At 37.5% G+C, this 20,110-nt stretch overlaps 2 protein-coding genes across 4 annotated transcripts; both read left to right on the top strand.

Annotated features, from left to right (window-relative positions):
- Positions 1-654: 654 nt before the first annotated feature.
- On the top strand, positions 655-7,111 carry LOC144453523 (methyltransferase-like protein 27). Of its 2 annotated transcripts, none has more exons than XM_078144836.1 (6): positions 655-863; positions 3,773-3,878; positions 4,143-4,265; positions 4,750-4,888; positions 5,648-5,740; positions 6,203-7,111. In XM_078144836.1, exons 2-6 carry the CDS (start codon positions 3,774-3,776, stop codon positions 6,367-6,369), a joined length of 627 nt encoding a protein of 208 aa, XP_078000962.1. In that variant the 5' UTR covers positions 655-863; position 3,773; the 3' UTR covers positions 6,370-7,111. The 2 variants fall into 2 exon arrangements, with proteins under 2 accessions (XP_078000962.1, XP_078000961.1); XM_078144835.1 differs by lacking the exon at positions 655-863 and adding an exon at positions 2,056-2,116.
- Positions 7,112-8,162: 1,051 nt separating this feature from the next.
- Positions 8,163-19,242, top strand: LOC144446963 (protein phosphatase 1 regulatory subunit 27-like). Of its 2 annotated transcripts, XM_078136829.1 has the most exons (3): positions 8,163-8,320; positions 8,831-9,153; positions 16,670-19,242. In XM_078136829.1, the coding sequence occupies exons 2-3, from the start codon at positions 9,018-9,020 to the stop codon at positions 16,945-16,947; spliced, it is 414 nt and encodes a 137-aa protein (XP_077992955.1). In that variant the 5' UTR covers positions 8,163-8,320; positions 8,831-9,017; the 3' UTR covers positions 16,948-19,242. The 2 variants fall into 2 exon arrangements, with proteins under 2 accessions (XP_077992955.1, XP_077992964.1); XM_078136838.1 differs by having other exon boundaries at positions 8,163-9,153.
- Positions 19,243-20,110: the final 868 nt, after the last annotated feature.

The raw sequence follows: 20,110 nt of genomic DNA, 5'->3' as shown, positions 1-20,110 counted from the left end.
CTTTGTAAATCAAGTAAAATACTATTGATATGATCTAATGAATCAATTTTTTTATTCAAAGATAAATAATTTCCACCCCACCAACTCACTATAAGGTATTGAAATATGTACAAGGTATTTAAAGAAAAAAATGTAATACAAACCCAGCAGAACCTGAGAAAAGAAAGACATGAACAAATATCAAACTATTGTATTGTATTGTATTGTATTGTATTGTATTGTATTGTATTGTATTGTATTGTATTGTATTGTATTGTATTGTATTGTATTGGTCATTTCATGCTCTCTTTGTAATTCAGAGTAATTATTGTACTTTGTTCTGAACATGTCACATCATATAATTACATGTAAAAGTAGTTTTAATGTAAAGCAGTCTTAATGACTTTGCCATATTGTTAGTTTCATCATTTCAACAGCATCATTTCGTCATTGTTCTCTCTATTATCACTTCCGTTAGACGTATCTCTGGCCCTAGCTGATTGTAGCGTTTGCTGTGATTTTGAGAGCTTTTTCTTGTTGTTATGCCCTTTTTTTCGTTCTGATGTTTAGCGGGAAGCAAACACCACATACAACTTCCTGTAACGTTAACCCAAATAAAGGAGATCACGCTGAAAACGTGAGCGAGATGTCAGAGTACAGTCCGCTGCATGCATTACCATACCACATTTGCCGGACGGAAATTGGGGTGCTACATTTGCCGATTTTGACGGCAATTGAGGTACCTCTGAACACTTCTTAGGTCTTGAAGGCTCTGTAATTAAGTTGGAGTTAGGAAATGTCTGAATTTTTGACAGGCAAGGCGTAATTTAGCAGAACAATCCACCCAACCACAGTCCCTCTATATAGTCTGAGCAGAGTCTGAGGTTAGTGTGAGTATTTGTTTGTGCTGTAGTGTAGAATCGAATCATCAAAGACCTTTATACACAGTCTGCATAGACCCTACACGAAAGTCTATGTATACTATAAGGTAGTCATACAGGGGAGACTTGATTGAGCAACAAGGTCGATTCCATCGGGGTCACGACCGGCTTACGCTGTCATGTGCTAGGGATACATGTAGTTCGCCTGACGAATCCAATCAAGTGTCGGCTTAGTCCTGCTTCCATGACGGTGCACGAGTCTGTATTACTGACTTGAGGAGGAGGGACAATTGTCAGAATCGAGTCCCGGATTACTCCGCATGCAAGCAGGACTAGTGTCGGCTAGTCTAGTTCCTGATTCATAAACAAATCTAACATTGGCAACTATTATTTCTGTAATGTAATGATCCTCAATCTCAAGGACAACTGTCTGTATGTGTTGTAAACATAGATCGGAGGCCAAGTTTTCCCATGAATGGATACATCATTTGACAAAAATACATACAGTCATGTAAATGAAATAATCCAAAACATGAAATGGGACACTATGTCTGTCCCATTCAGCATGTCTAATATATGTGGAAACAGAATAACATAAAACAGCTATAAATAAAGAAATGCTGCAAAGAGTATCTTTCTTCCAGAAAGAAATCAATGAGAGGAATATCGTGAAGGACAAACAAAATGATCTCACAAAACCTTTCCAGGCTATTTTAACTGGTTTGCTTTACAGGAAATTATAATTATATTCACGCTATCTATAAAACCTGTCAGACTACAAAGTCATACAATATATACTATTAAAATTTATTATAAGACTTAACTTCATAGTCTCAGTGTTTCATAATAGTTTGCCAAATTTTCATTTGCTATTTTAGTGATCAAAGACTACTAAAGGCCATAAAAAACACTCTGAAGCAAGTACAACTTCAAAAAAAACTTTAAACCTAGGGAAGGAGGACACCCCCTCCCAACCCCCATCCCGGCGGTGCATAAGTCACCGTTACGGCACTTTTTAGTATTATCGTAAATACCTATAATAACGTCATTATGATCATCCTAGACTAGATTATACCTAGTGATAATGCTGTGCCATGATTCGCTAGAATCAGTCACGTGAATGACTATTTCCCTAGGGGAATAGTTCCATCAACTATTACATGGTCACGTGACCACCGCGAGTTCACAGCAGGCACAGCAGGTCAAAATGGCAGCTTCCGATGATGTTGTCTGCCACCGCGAGTTCACAGCATGAGGTATATTATAAAACACATATTGCCTGGCCTATATTCGGGCTATAGCACCCGTTCATTACCCCCTCGTGAGTTACCAGAATCACATGCTATTTCCCTCGGCCTTTGGCCTCGGGAAATAGCATGTGATTCTGGTAACTCACACACAGTCCCTCGGGTGTAATAAACGGGTGCTATAGCCTCATGGCCAGGCAATATGTGTTCAATATCACCATCCCGGAATGGAACATTAGTTCACAAGTGACTGAACTCACTGCATGCATTGGCAATGTAACTTTGAGTGTAGTACCACAGACAAGTAAGAAACTTACAATGAAATTACTGACACTTGTCTGTGGTAGTACGCATAACAGTTTTGTTTATTTTTGACCACCGCACTTGAAAGAGCGAAACATACATGCCTACTGGTAAGATTGATAATTGGACATCGTGTGCGTTGACGCGCTTTGAATTTGACCCAAGACACTTTCACGGATAGTCTTGCTGCTAGATGTTCGGGCTTTCTTCCGATCCGATAAACAACGAAGTTCGCAGTGAGGGCTTGCCCGAACAAATATCAAATATCAAATATCAAATATCTTCCATTTTATCGGAAGATATTTTTAAAAAGCAAAAAAAGGAAACAATACAATTTAAAAATAAAATAAAATAAATATGGCCAATATCAAGCCCTTGTGTTCGGAGAGTGTTTGTCTGTATAAAGGGCAGTCATTGTATACTGATACAATCTGATACGGTAAGTACAAACGTGGTCAAATACGAGTGCTCATCACTAAGAACCAGGCCCCACGCTACTAATGTCATGATCCAAAATATCGTATTTCGAAGTTTTAGGTTTAAATTAGAAGATTTCGGTAATCTTGGAAAAAGGTGAAGCCATCTGACATACCAGAGACTGATAGCTGGGTCCCGGTTCCGTCATTACGTCATTACTTTATGATCTATCAATAGTTAGTAGGCTATCCTTTTCCCGAAGTGGGCAACAAATTTACATGCCAAAGAGGAATATTAGAGTATGGCTGGAACTATCATAACTTCATCAAGGGTGTCTTAAAACCTAAAAAAAATATCTTTTCACACAACACGCCTTTCCAATAAACATGCAAGTAATGATCCCATGTTTTCATAGCAACAACCAAATAGTTGCCCACATTGCAAAGATAACAAAATAGTTGGTAGGCAAGAGGGTAAATACCTAGTCTTGCTGCTAGACGTTCGGACTTTCTTCCGATACGATAAGCGAACGAAGTTCGCAGTGAGGGCTTGCCATCCTGGATAGCGATGTTCGATCGTGTGTCGTATTATATCGGAAGAACATCCGAGGTCTAGCAGCTAGACTAGTAAATACCCAGAAAATGAATATATGTATACTCAGCAACAAGACCATGCCCATAACAACAGCCAAATGATGATGTATGTGACAAAGATAAACAACAGTGGTAGTTAGGCAAGTTGATTTTTAATATTCAACAAATATTACATAAAGTCACCCAGCAACCAAGAAACTGCACATACCAATACTACAATGATGATGCACATTGCAAAGGTAACAGTAACGATGGATTAGCATGTGGATAAACGTGTTTTTTTAATTATCACAAATTTACAGTTGTGTTACAACGCAATTAGCACTATTTTTATTATTTTCTTTCTTCAAAGTATGGATGATTTTAGCGCTGAGAGATTAGCAGACATTCGTAATCCAGGAATGACAGCCCAGGAAGTCAAAACTTTCTATGATAAGTGGAGTGAAGAATTCGACAAGGTAAAGAGCTGAGATTTACTTTTCATGCACAAGTGAAATATCATTACGTACTTCGATATACATTTATAATTAATAAATATTGACCATTTATGATATTTTATTCATGCTCTTATCGTGTACAAAAATGAGGGGAGGGAGTTGTTCAGATTCTTGTAGGATCTACTAGGTTTAAGCATAGACCCTCCACCAGGAGGGTCTATGGTGGAGGGTCTATGGTTTAAGCTACTTGGGTTTTGACCGTGATATCCTACCTATTTTACCTAGGATCTTGAATCTTTGAGATGGAACGCCCCGAGGTACGCTGCCGAGGGATTATCCAAACTTATGACAAACAAAGATGCTAGAATTTTGGATTGCGCAGCTGGTACAGGTCTGGTTGGTCAAGAGGTGAGAATGTCACATAAATCTGTCATCATTTTAATGCATTCCACGTAATTCAAAATCATTTCATTACTGATTTAACATGGCATACCTTTCTTTTGATATACATAACTAATTGTACCGTGAATTTATGTGGGGTAGGAAGCCATTGAGGCTTTTAAAGACCCCTTACTGTTCTGAGGTGGTTATCAATACACGCTTTAAAGTGATTAACTGATGAAGTAGCAATATAGCCCTTTCAATAGTTCCAAATGTCTACGACACGTTGACTGAAAAATATTTAGGTATATCCAATCTGGATCTGTCCTTAAATAATTTCAAACTGTGTCCTCTTGTTGTCGAAGTAGATACTTTGAAAAACACAACTGGATCAACGCGAGTATGCCCATGGAAAGGTTCATACACTTCCAGCAAATCTGCTCTGATCCGTCTATTTTCTAGTTGTGGTAAGGACGATAGTTACAATATGTTTAATTCTGGTTTATTGTAGTTGCATCGTTTAGGGTATAAAGATATCGATGCCCTAGATATGTCACAGGCAATCTTAGATCAAGCGCAAGAAAAGGGTATATATAAGAAATTAATTTGTGCGAAAATTGGAAGTGAACCAATAGAAGGAGTAAATGAAGGTAATGAAACAATACTGAAATCTTTTTTAAATACAGATGTAAAGTGAATGCCTTCTGTAATAAAACCTTATATATGTTTTCCTACACACGGTAATTGTTATAACTATCATATATGATATACCTCTTAATTGGCAAGTTGATTATACCAAACTATATGAAATATGAAGCTTGCGTATTTGAGATATTGCCTAATTACCGAAAATCATTAATTATGAAAATTAATCATTCAGATTCCAAAATGACGACTTGTTGATTGTTAAATGAACTGATGGAGATGCTGTAAAATTCTAGAACATTGCTTACAATACATACTGAGCAGACTGAATATGGTCGGCCTCTTGTGTATGGTCAGATGACATGATACTACGTGTATGTGTTCGGTTGATAAGCGAATCATATCATGACTATATAGAATCCAAACTGTATAGCTAGTACAACTTAACCAACCTTCATACTAAACTCTACCTACACATTGATATGGAGTTATTATATGTACCAAATTATATGTAATTTGAAGCTTACATTCTTAAGATATAGAGAAATGACGGAAAATCATTATTTATGCAAATTACTTGTTAAAACGGAAGGTAAAAATACACCAATATCTACCCTTCTCCACCTCTTCCAATTCACACTAATCAGTATACTTTAAATCAGATTATTCTCCTAGTCACAATTTTCGTTTAAACATTAAAGTAGCATGATGTCCAACATGTTCAGATTCTAAATACGGTCCTTTCCTGTAATCTTCTTTTTCAGACTCATATGATGCAATAGTATGTAGTGGTGCGTTCTTAGATAACCACCTTGATGACTCATGCCTTACCGAGTGGGTGAAAATCGTTAGAAGAGGTAAGACCTATTCAGGGTACTATGTGTAAAGCTTGCACCATGCTGGGACAGTCGCATGAATGCCGGCCCAACTCTGGCCTTAAAGGTTTACCACTCCCTAAGAATCTACCTCGCTAAAATGTGGTGATACAGCATGTCTGACAAGTGAACATATGGATTTATATTAAACTCATATTAAAAGTATGTACAATGCTGGAAGATACTGTTCACATGGAAGGTCTGTTCGTATGGGTGTACATGTAAATATACCGGTATGGTGCCGTGGTGCTGGTAGGTACTGTTCATGTGGGAGGTACTAGTACGCATAAATATACGGTGCTGGAAGGTACTGTTCATATTGGTGGAATTATACATGATGCTGGAAGGTACTCTCTCAATAATTACTAAAAACAAATATTTAAAAAGAATATTGTGACTGACAAAAGTATAGACATGACTTAAATTTGTGAATTGTATTTTCAGATGGCTTGATATGCATTGGTGTCAACGCTAATACACTGTTTTGTGTTGAAGGACCAAAATTGGAATCTTTGCTAGAACGGAAAGCTCTGCAGCAAGTGGAGAAATACCAAGTTGAAAATTTTTTAGGTGAAGAACCTGGGTATTTTATCGCTTACAGAGTGGTATAGAAGCTTTTTTGTTTACCACGTGATATGTAACACTATTCGTTAATTCCACTATCAGATTGAAGGCGAGATTAGTGTAAATTCATTTTGCAATTGGAAGAGGTGGAGAAGGGTAGATTTGGTCTATTTTTAACTTTCGTTTTAACATAATTAATGATTTTCAGTCATTTCTCTAGTAATATCTTAAGAATGTAAGCTTCAAATTACATATAATTTGGTACATATAATAACTCCATATCAATGTGTAGGTAGAGATTAGTATGAAGGTTGGTTAAGTTGTACTAGCTATACAGTTTGGATTCTATATAGTCACGATATGATTCGCTTATCAACCTAACACATACACGTAGTATCATGTCATCTGACCATACACAAGAGGCTGACCATACTCAGACTGTTGTCTGCTCAGTATGTATTGTAAACAATGTTCTAGAATTTTACAGCATCTCCATCAGGTCATTTAACAATCATCAAGTCGTCATTTTGGAATCTGAAATTCAGTCATTTATGTTGTTTTTCGTCATTTCTTGACAATAAAGCTCAATGATAGCCTCAGAGACATTCTGGTGTATCAATAACGGGACGCCACTAAAAGGTATTTCAAGACCAAACCTGTCATATAAAACGTCCTCGAATACTCTGTTAGTGCCTACAGTTTTACATTAATCTACTCAAACAATACCACAAAAATAAAATAACTGTTCTGTAGCTCCGACATGTTAAGACATCATCTCGCCATGTGACGATGATATCCTGAACGATATTGTAAATTTCCACCCCACCAACTCAGCGATTGGTTCCATCGTCTTGTAGGAGCAATAAAACAAGAATGTTTGTTAGTTGACGACGAATATTGACTTATTAAATTCCCTTACAGTTATTGACATTGAGATAAAGTTGTCGCTAAACTGATATCTGATCTTCAATATGCAAAGCATAATACTTAAGATGGCATCAGCGGAATCCTACCCCTACCCCCCCCCCCCATCCCCCATCATTAAACATGTGACCGGCAAACAAATAAAAAAAAGAGTATGGCAGAAAAAGTACGGAAGGAAATACGAGTATGGTGGACCAACGTGTGGCGGACCAAAAAACGAAGTATGTCGGATCAAAAAAAGAAGAAAAGTACAGCTTCTAAAAATTAACCACTTCGCTACAAGAGAGCCACAATCCTTATAATTTTAGTTTACCACTAATAAAGTATTCAAATATGTACAAGTATATTGTGGTATTTAAAGAAACAAATTTACATGCAAACCTGGCAGAAGAGAAAGCAGAGAAAAGAAAGATATGAAAAAATATCAAACTATTGTGTTGGATTGCATTGCACTGTACTGTATTGTATTGTATTGCATTGTACTGTATTGTATTGTATTGTATTGTATTGTATTGTATTGCATTGCATTGTATTGTATTGTATTGTATTGTATTGCATTGTATTGTATTGTATTTTGGTTGTCACTTCCCAATGTTAAAACAGCAGCCATCTGCAGAGAGCAAAACAACTTGCAGAAGGCAAATCCTAATTGTACTCTTTGTCAACGGTGGAGATGGGTCACACACTTGGCCAGTAGTATTCTATTTAATTTTTTACATTTGATAATCACATAACCCAATATAAAGGTGTAAGCTTCCGATTTCAGTACTATGATAAAGGGACGGTTCTCCAGCATAGGCTGGTTGCGGGGCTGGTTGGTTAAAATCTCCAGAGATTTCGCCCTCAAGTGTTGGGTGTCGTATACATTCTATATGTATATGATTTCGTTGTTATGTTAAGTAAGTCTGACCCTTGAAGGGCAGCCCACGAGTGAGTTACGACCAGTCTTTAACTATTATAAAACAGTGTCGTCTCACAGCTGGCATATTGGGCCGCAGGACTGCGTTCAACGTGGATATCTCTTACATGTTGATATGTTTTGTTGTTATCTTAGAAGACCTACCACGCTACAAGGTACAATGCGATGAAAACAGTTTGACATACGAAACAAACAAGAATTCTGATTTCAACTGAGAGGCAGTTTTGTTCTCAGTAGACTTGTATTCACCTGTGGCGGCACACATATACACACACATTCGATCTGCCTTCCTGTTTGATGTCAACACTGACAACTAGTTTGGGGAGAGGTGTGATTCTAGAAGTGTGTGGTATAATACAAGATCAGATTTTCCTTGGGACAATACAGTGCGCTGTTTCCTTTGTAACAAAATTGCGGAATTAAAACGCCTATCTTTTGTCGTCGGTGGTCTTACCTGGAACTTCAACGTATGTGTTTGACAAATCAGAGACAACAATTTGGTTTACACATAGACCCTACACGTGTAGGGTCTGTGATTTTACACTGAGTATTTTGTTTGTGCTGTAGAATCGTGGGTGAATCCACAGATAACTAACACTTTATCTGTGGTGAATCAAAGACCTTACACAGTCTATAGTTAATATTGTTGTTGTCGTTTATTTTAGACAACGTAGGTAAACAACAGAACTGATAAGCCGTGTGACATAACGGTCGAAGTGACAAACCACCCTGACGTAATCGGTTGTATACACCGTTATTCACTCACTGACAAAACGGAACACAGTACAACAAATAGCGGTACTTGAAGGTTTGCGATAACGGAGCGAGTGTTATATATCAAGAACTTTTAACATGGGTAAGCAGAAAGAATACCGAAGCAATCCAAACAAACGAAGGAGGGTACGTATAGTGCCTGAATGGAAGGTAGAAGGTTTACCACCACCTGATGAATACATAGAAGAAAAGAACAAGAAACGGGAATATGGAGGTTCGTGATACAGAATTAACTAATAAGTGTGGCTTAGATTACATCTATTAAACATAGAGAGTAAACTGTAATGTGATGTGTATATCCCGCATACATGACATACTAGTAAACGTTATTGCGTTGACTAAACCTTGAAACTATACATCTACGTATACCATGTATACTGGTAACTAACAATAGCATACGTTGTCATTTTTTTAGCCCAGGAACTGTGGAGATCTTCTTCACATAGTAACGCCAAGTAGCAACGTCTCTGGGCTATCACCTTAGATGTCTACCATCAACCACACAATCGCTCTTTCCCATCCACTAAAGTAAATATAGTTCACATCACTTTTATTCCGCGACTCAAATGCCATAGTCACAGGTTGTGATCGACGGAAAGATACGTGTGAGCGTTTTCCCGAAACGTGACACAACTTTAAAAAACTATTTGGGGAAAATCTGCTCGACTATCTTACATATATTAACTTCATAACACCACACCTTCAGCCCACCGTCCCCTTGATCCAAGGATATCCTAATGTAGTTTTTTATAGCGTTTTAAAATTATGAAATCCTTGTGACGTCACTAGTATATGAAATGCATGGATTTCATATTACTGTACTTTGATGTCACACCTTGGAAATATGAGGGTATATGTGTGTGTAATATATAACTACAAATGCATAATTATTTGTAAACTAATTTGTATTTGAATAGGTATATTGTATTTGTAAAATCGTTTCGACATCAAATGCAAATTATTTTTTTCTCTGATCAAATGTATACTTCTACAATTACTTTTACTAATGTATTTTTCACCATAGGACACTTTGGAAAAGTGGTTTTACGCTAGTATGTTAACGTAGATTTGAAGTTATTCACTCAACATGATACTAACGAGCTGAGTTCGTGCCACAGAAATATAATTAATTGCAATGTGGTATCGTCTGTGCAATAATCGTGTCTGGTCATCAAAGCAAGTCACGGAGATTGTGGTTAATACCATAAATTATATACTTCAGTTGTTTTCTTCAATTCTAAACGGGGCACATTTTTAAAACAAAAGATATAAGAACAGTGTCATCTAGAGGCTGTCTTGAAAAATGATGTCCCCTGTCTGCGACCTTGGAATAAGACGTGTGATTTTGGGTCAAAGCTCTTGATTTTTTTAACGAAAACAAAAGTACAGATACGAGACTGGAAGGCTGGATGAATTCATTCAAGATTGTGACCCTTGTTTAGGATCCATGTTTTCCCCTTCTACAGACCCACTCAGACCTCAGAGCTCCCAGCCTCCCACTTTGTACACTCGGTCTGAGATATTGCAGAACTTTCATCACGACAGCGTAGATTCTAGGCTAGATCAATATGCCACCGCAACAGTTTGAAGTTTGGGTAGAAATTATTCAGGAATAAAATTGTAGGACTATATTGTTGACATGCGACCAGAGATACCATAACTACAGCCAAGAAATGTCGCGTTGTTTTATCCGCTCCCACAGGTCGGGACACGACAAACATCCTAGACAGAACAAACAGCGCTGTGAAAATCTTGCATTCTTCTAAACTATGTGCTTTGTACATTTATTGGTTAGTCAGTTAGTCAGTTAGTTAGTTAGTTAGTTAGTTAGTTAGTTAGTTAGTTAGTTAGTTAGTTACTGCAACGGAATAGAACATTATTTTGAGGGATTAACTAATCCCTGCTTTGATCATCACATTTTTTAAATGAAAGATATTCGATGTGCATCATTCAAATAATGACATTGGTCCTTATGCCTTGGAGTTGATGACGTGATATTATAATTAAGTTTAAGAGATAATTATAATGTGAAGCTGAACGGAATTGTCGTGACTGCTCAGCCGTATAAAAATGTACACATAAATACCACGTCAGTAGGAAAACGATTATTTCGAATTAAAAAGGAATTTGACAGACAAACATGTAACGATGCCAATATACGTTTATTAGCCAGGGATTCAAATCCATTACGAGACTATTCATGTGACAACGGACAGCTCACACGTTACATTTATGCTCTTGTAACATGTCGATGAATGTAGTCAACCCATTTAGAACTAAATAGGCAGACAATTCTCTTCTGTTCTCGTTGGGTTCTGCTTTATCCTGACTGAAGACAAATTACACAACGCCATTATGCTTTACGACAATAATATTCGACGAGATCACATCCTTTTCCAAACATACTCTTTTTCGTCTTTTTAAATTTTCTTTTGCTTTGAACGACGTTATTCTCATTGCCAAAATCAGTTTTCTATTACACGAATTTTTTGCAGTTAGACATATTGTTCTCGCATAAGTTTTATTTTACCAAGATGCATTACCAATCGTAAAATATTTACAGTACTCTTGACGACCTTGTCGGCTTGTTTGACAGGGTACTTTTACAAAATCCTAAATACATATAGACAGGATACACATGTCTTGATGGGTCTCATTAAAACAACGTCAAAGCAACCCACAGGGACACGAACTATTATTGCTTAGATTGTTGTTTTCCTAAAGAAAATATCGCACGAATCCTGCTACTACAAATGTATCAATTATACACTACATATACTATAAGACCATAAAGGTAGGGGAAATATATTCAAGTCAAAATGTTATTATAGTTTGCCTGTAGACAAGGAAAACAACAATATAAGAAATAATACGCATTCCAACAAAGCAACCTCACAAACTTGTGTTTTTTCTGTTCAGGTATGTCACAGAATTTACACTGTATTCTCACAAAATGGAACAGTACACAGTCAAAGCAACCTAACAAGTATGTTATTCTGTGATATCGTCGTCAACCGCAAAGTATGGAATCCAGAATTTGCTGAACAAAGCCCATACGGCTTGATTCTATGCAATAAAACATGTGCCTCTTTTACGGCACAATCCAAGAAGTACCATCGACCATCATTTTTCGTTTCATGGGGGGGGGGGGGGGTTAATATTCCGACTTACGAGTATGTCCCGTGACCTCGGCCTGTGACGACATCTAACATAATATGCATCTCATAAAATGAAACACTTTTAATTTACACTTGGATCTCATCACAGAATAATGTGTTCTCAAGATGAGAGGAAACGAATTCTACCACGAATTCTTGTACGGCTTTACATGCAATCACTCGGTCGTTGACAGTAAAAGGATATAAACTTTTTCCTTGAATAACCTTCTATCGAACGTTTCCTTGAACGAAAGATATAGCATTTTTCATGGAATATGATTCTATCAAGCGTTTCCTTGAAGTTGACGGTTGTCTTTGATGATGTCATTTCCGGTTATGATGACGTACGCATATCCATATGTCGTGATTAGTATACATTATCTTACCTGTATTGTTGTAGCAGCAACAATGACAAAGTAATTTCATTCTAGTTGATTTTTATTTTTCATTAGCAAATAAAATCGTCGCAAGCTTTTCAAAATCGTCCAACTTCTAATTTAATGTCATCATCATCAGCATCATCATCATCATCATCATCATCATCACCACCACCACCACCACCACCACCACCACCATCATCATCATCATCATCACCACCACCACCACCACCACCACCACCACCATCAACAACAACAACAACAACAACAACAACAACAACAACAACAACAACAACAACAACAGCTTGACTACATCTTACCCAGGATCAATAACTCTTTTCACATGTTCTTCTCAGGAAAATAATAGTTGAATAAATTCGAATGTTTACATGTGATTCGCTACTATCATGATAACAATTACTAGGCACTGACAAAAAGATGAAATATAAACAAATGGGTTCCTCGTTCTTTCATGGACGATTTTCTGAACGAAGTAGATTATGGTTCAAAATATTTATTATTTATTTGTGATACAATGTAGATGTACCCTCCCGCAATGATCCAAAAAGTTTACACCCCTCCTTTAACAAAAAACAAAACAAAAAAAACTCAGATGCATATCATTTTAATTGGTACAAATTATACGCTAACATTAGTCTTTATCAATACACGTGCTATTTTTTGCCAGACGTACAGATGTACTGTCATCAGTAAATGTGATTCGTACTAGTACGGTGTATACACGACAGTTCTTGGCCTGCAGTGAGTTGCTTGTCACTTTAGATTTCAAAGCGTATAACAATACTTCTGAGTTACATCACATGACCTTCGAACTCGTATGATGTGATATACAAACCATTGTGCATGAAGATATGTATGTTTGTGAAGCTATCTTGACACGCGGAATTTCAAACACGCCAACAATTTTTTTTCCCTCGCGCCTGAACCGTGTGAACAGTTGATGATTGTCACGCCTTTGTCAAGACACTTCGTGACTTTAGATTCTGGAGATTGAAATTCTAGTTTGTGTGCAAAAACTCGCGTTGCCAAATTAATTCTGAAGAAGAATCGATCAAATAACACTTATGTTTGGTGAAAACCCTCGCTCATTCGTAAATGGATCCCCACTACACACCTCTTACATTTGTAACAGGCTAACAAAACACAAATACATGCCAAAGGCACGCAAAACATCTAAGATATGAAGTCGCCACATGCTTACACTAATTATACTTATCCTATAAAAAGTAATCTATTTATGTTGATTTCAGGAAAAAAAAGTATTAGAATAACATACATTTAGAAAAACACTCGATATGCTTATACAAACCGATTATAATGATTTCCGAAATTTGAACATATAATCACATCACTTTAAGACTAATTTGATTTCGAGATTCACGCATGAATTCCTCAAACCTTCCGACAATACGATTTGATGAATGGTTCGTTTGGCGTTTGATCCGAGTTGGTAAATGGTGAGGTTGGACCATTCGAATTGTAATATGGTAAATCATAGACCCTTGTTAATAATCGAAAAGAATACATTTTAAAGAGAAATGAGAGAGGAAAAAGAACAACAGAAGACAGGGAAAATGTAACAACAATGTATTATCAATACGTAACAGTAACTGTAGATCTAATGAAGCAGGTGTCACAAGTTTAAAAGTTACTGCGAATTGCTATAACCAAAGCATAAACCCATCTAGAGGGTATCCATGGCTTTGAAGATCTCTTGGCGAAAGAAATCTTCATAGCCACTGATAGCTTCTAGACTACTGCTACTACATGTATGGAATCAAACATGATGAACAACGGGCGATGATTGTACACGTTACCAGGGTAATTTTACTGCTGGCCACAGGCTTAGAGTACATTTGTAATTAAAATGTTCACTTTACTTTACAGTTTCATAGCCGTCACATGTAACGACCTTTTTGACTGTTCACATGAGTTGTCCATGTAGCCACTGTATGTGGTATGTGGACTGAGACTGTCGTATGACCAAGCTCCGACCAAATAAAAATCACGCTCGAGTTAACCCACAAACAGTTTACGCCCGAGTTGAGTACAAAACAAAGAATACAAGGACTTGATAACTGACAAGTGACTAGCAAACACAATCCAGTCACCGTTTCTGTGTGAAAAGTTATCACAGTTATCAAAACATTGTATTTAGGAACACAAAGGCAAGCCTCTAACTAACAGGTGAAGCGTTTACTATACATGTCCGATATGACGTTTTCATGGATCGGTAAGTTTCAATATAGCACGTCAATGCAGAACGGGTTGTACAGCACGGTGTAATGCAGTTAATATTGAATTGGACACGAATGGAGTTAACAGGTATTCACTGGGTGGGGGGGGGGGGGGTGGCCATTTACGAAGTCGAACTCTTGTCTCGTACCAGCAAAATTATTTAGAAATAGAGACACTTACATTTTACGTAATAAAGTACATGAAAAGAGAGAGAGATAGATAGAGAGAGAGAGATAGATAGATAGATAGAGAGAGATAGATAGAGAGAGAGGGGGGAGAGACAGAGACAGAGAGAGAGAGAGGGAGATAGATAGATAGATAGAGAGTGTGTGTATGTGTATGTGTGTGTGTGTGTGTGTGTGTGTGTGTGTGTGTGTGTGTGTGTGACGGAGGCACACAGATCATGGATGTATTCCATGGACAGATACAGACAGACATTGACGAGACACACAGAAAGACGTAGATATGCGCGAAGATGGATCGATCATTTACAAGTCTCTTTAGAACAATCTCATCCGACCATTCCCAGCATGCTGTGAAGTACTAACTACATAGTACTCGATTCATTGACACCATTACAATATCTTTGCCATTGACTTTTTATCTAGAATAAATATTTCTTGTAGGGTTGCTGACATGAACAGTGAAAATGGACACCTACATTTGCAATATTTGCCCTGACCCGAATCAACTTAAGAGCGAGTATGTAATTTGTTGTAGCACGATGTTTAATTGAAGAGTGCTTTGTACCTTCTCGCGTTTAAGTACTCTCGTAATTTGTTGATAAACATATGTCATCGTTAAAATAGGGGCAAATTGAGTTCGTACATTAGTAGATGATCGTAGAAGAGTGGTATTCAGGAATGTATTACTTGTGTATGAAGGTTTGCAGTCTTTAAATTTCTGAGTGAGTCATCATCGGTTGGTACATTGCCAAGCCATACTGTGAGTTACTTACTATTGACAGTCAATTCTGATTAGAAAATACCACTCACGTTGAATTAGTGGCCGCCTGAAGCAATCATTTGGTGGGCATTTAGGCCGCTAGCAAGTCAAAGACAACCGCGTTATTAAACTTATATTAAAAACTAACCAACCATATAAATATAGTAAACTTTAAAAACTTGACATGATGGGGGCGAATTTGAGCAAAGTAGGGGTATTGGCAAGGTATGGGAACCAAGAGAATTGAGGTTGAATGCATCATATGAAATCTAACTAAAGTTAAATAGCACTAAGTAATCTCAACTCAAGTACACTGAACTCTGAGTACCCTACACACCACTCTTGAAAAGTAATAAAATCAAGTCCCGACATCAAATGAAGTAATGGCTAAGCAACGAAGTGAGGACAAAGTAGTCTGGATGCCAACGTGGTCTCAACACAATACCGTATAGGAACTAGACTAAGGACAAAGCAACCTCAAGCCAAGACACCTGCCTCCAGGCTTGATAATTCTGTTGGGAGAACAATGCTGAAAGGTTACTCTGAAATAATGTTTACACTACGTTTCTGGGCTAGGCATCCCAAACTAACCCTAACCTAAAGTAAACAAAGTTGGGAGCTCCACACCTCAGCATTGTTTGGGCAAAGTGGTGTCAAGAATGAAACTCCTAACTCGGCTTATCTCCCATAATGCCTCATTCTAGTGTACAGCAGCAGGCCTCTTCTAGACCATATTTCAAATTTGTAATGAGAATTTGTGCAATTTTTTTCTTGGTCAGATTAGCAGACAGAAATGCTGCACCTAATGTGTAAAATCAGTCTCACCCATGTTCCCGTGTATTCACAAGTTACCTTTCCCCTTTAATTGAAATAAAACTAATGTGCACATTTAAGGCCGCTGACCAAATGTATTTTTTTGTCTGTGATGAGACACTGCTCAAACATATTAGCACTATAGTTTTCGTAACGATGTATTTATCTTGACTTGCAGATATTGATCAAGAAAGGGCTTTGGAACTCATAGATGCTGTACGAGACGGTGACATGTTTCGAGTTCGACGATTGGTCAGAGCAGGTGCCAAGATAAATTGTCCAATGGATGGTGGGTGGACAGCTTTACATCATGCTGCTGTAGTGGATCGACCGGACATCGTCCGATACTTGTTACTTCGCGGAGCTGATAAAACCATTTTAACTAATGACGATAAAACAGCGCGAGACTTGGCAGGTGAAACTGGTCAGGAAATTATTGAAATGCTGCAAAAGTAAACACATTTGATTGAGTTCTGAACGGCTGTCTTCTAACTCATAGGTGAAGCAGTAATCAATCCATACTTTCAGTTTGTGAAAGAACTAATGAGGTTATTATTGAGACTCATTCAAAAATGTATTTATCATACATACCTGTCCTGGCACGACAATACAAGTTACATACTCTTAATAGTCTCTCGATGAGATTAGCCTAGAGATATATCGCTGGCTTTCAAATCTGGTGATCTTCCATTAGCCCAGAGACGTGTCGGTGATTTTCATGATCCTGGAATTGAAAGACAACGACGCGTCTCAAGGCTAGATGTGAAGGACTACAGGAAATGTCATCTTTACAGTTTACTCATGACTGTTATCTGTGGATAAAGACGGCGTGGAATTGACTCTCCTATTTCTGTAACCAGACTATGTGACTTATGGCATGTTTAAGCTACCGCTTTGGATTTAGTAGGAAATGATTGTTTTGAAGTCGAGAAAAATGGCTACCCAAGAAAAAATACAGCTATATGGATATTGCAAATCAAGAGACTCCAAGACACACGTTGAGTGTCCATTAACTACGATAGATCATTGGCAGCAAGTTCTAGTGTTGGGAAACTGACGCTATAGGTCTGTGTATTATAATTTTACATTTATCTCAAAGGAAAGCTGGATCCAAGTCGCTGCCACGTCAACTATTCCATATCTGCCACCACTTGGCAAGATCTCTGTACCCATGCACGATGTCTTGCTTCCTATATAATAGCATGCAGTATCGCCCACGAGTTGTGCGGCTTGTGCCCGTTATGTCAGAGCGAAAAGAGAGGGAAAGGAGAAGGCGATGGTTGGCTAATATGTAACCAAGATGGCTCTAACCTTACTGTCAATATTGTCTCCGACATGTCGACACGCCCGGACTCTCCATCGATGGAGTTTTAAACACTAATTTAATGGATAATATTTCTAGTAATGTTTGTAGCACAAGTTATCGATCACATAACAAGGAATGTTTCTATTTTATCATTGAACACATTTCTGTATGTACTTTATTTTGTTGCTGGCTTTTTAATAACTTATAATTAAAATAGTGAAGCTTCTAATTTAACTGATGTACTGTCACTGTGTCGATCGAATTTGTAATTCATATATTATGATAAACTCTCGTTACTCGGAGCTGGACAGACGTCCCTTCTCAGGTTTGAAAGCATCATGCAACACACGCATGAAATACTTGGGCGATGGTTTGGTTGGCACTTCGTTAGGTTTAGTTTGTCAGTTCTTCTATTCTTACGTATTGCCTATTTACTGGAGTGATGAATATATGAATCTCGGCGACGACGCGATGAGTAACCATTGGTGACGTTAACGTCGGAAATATTATAACAACCCTGCGCAGTCACATTTAACAGGTGACGGGTTAATTTTGATGGGAATATTTCAACAAGACAGTTTACAAAAGACACTTTTCATTTGTAATTGATTGGCTCCGAGTCATGGGTGAGGTTGGGTTGAAGGATGGGATGAACTTTTGACAAGTTAGTATATTGGTCGCTACAGTAAGCTTATAATCATGCAGTTTAGCGTTTTGTAGGTTACTTGGGAATGCCATTTTCATTTCATCAACAAAGAGAAATGTCCTTCATGAGTCTTCTCTTTGTTCAATACTGTAATGTTTATTGACGATTGGATAGTGTTGTTTATCACTGATATCAGACTATACTATAAATCATAGATAGTGTAACCATAATAACAATAACCACGCACTGCTCCACGAGACCGTCAACGTTCCACAAATCTCGTGGGGATTCTACTAATGACCGTACATGACCTCCAGACAAGTTTGGGGTCAAATGAGGTCAGAAGATTTATCTCATTCACAGAGATGTTTACTCATACATTTCTGCAAGCTTTTCCTCTATTTCAAGTTCATTGGGTCCATGACTGAACCATTTATCTGTCTATATTAGGTGAAAGAATGTATTGGGTGTGTTGAAACATCACAGCACTCCAGGGGCACTTCGCTGAAGTACATTTAAATTATTAGGTATGCCAAACTTTGTGTATAGTGCCAGGATTTGTAAAGTACTAAATAACCAAAACATTCTTTGGACATTTTTGTAGCAATTTGACATGTTTTACAGCTTATTTACCACACTGAAACCATCAGGTTTACTTTCAAGGAACTTCGATCGACTATTATCATTCGCGAAACCATTAAAACTTACAAGCTGTAAGGAATCGTTCCATCATACTTTTCTCTATTAAAAGCAGAATTTCTCAAATGCCTATCACAGCTCATAAACACGTAAACTGTGTGCTCTATGTTTGTAACAAATGTTCTACTTCAAAGTAAAGTTCATAATATTCACTAACATTTAGTGTTTCGTAATGGGTTGTGAGAGATACTGTCATGTAACACCATTGCAGTACCTGTACTACTATTTCATCCAGGTATCCAAGAAGTTATTTGTATCAGATATGGTGATGTGTACATGTGTTTGTGGAGCAAGGGTCTGTTAAATTTCTTAGATCTCCTCTTTTGTACATTCTCTTCATTAAACACTTGCCTGCACAGGTGAGTAAGAGTTGCATTTGTAAGGTAGGAATTAACAGTCTATAAATGGGAAGCTGTCCCACTTGCACTACAACCAACCATCATGACGATACAACATTTGATTTGTTATTAATGGTTTATTTGATTTCTCCACTACTCAATTCTAAACTTTGATAGTTGCATGTCTAATTACATTACATTACATTCATAAAGTACCTGTGCGTGATATGCTAAATGTACAAAATAGTTCTTTGACTATATATACACCAGCACCAGCATGATTCTGTTTGTGAGTTTCCCCCAGTTTTGTCTGAGTACTTGAGTATCTGGTAATGTACACAGTACTTGATGCCCAGTGCACTTCATCCAGTGATGGAGAGGAATGTAAACATATTAAATTGACACTTCCAGATTCTTAACAGTTCTGGCATTTCAATTTTGTGGTTCTGGTTATTATACTTCTCTCAGACTAGAAACCACAGCATACCTCTCACATGGACCATATTAGCACTGATAGATTCATGCCTGGACACAGTCTAAATATGTATACTGCCATTCTGTATATAGTTCAGACATTCTCCCTTTTAATACAAGGTATTACAGGAAATGACTCATTTTGACAAAGTTGCA

The sequence above is a fragment of the Glandiceps talaboti genome, chromosome 2, assembly GCF_964340395.1.
Source record: "Glandiceps talaboti chromosome 2, keGlaTala1.1, whole genome shotgun sequence".
NCBI classification, from domain to species: domain Eukaryota; kingdom Metazoa; phylum Hemichordata; class Enteropneusta; family Spengelidae; genus Glandiceps; species Glandiceps talaboti.
The sequence above is the reverse complement of the archived record's forward strand: the minus strand, read 5'-3'. Positions and strand labels throughout refer to the sequence as shown.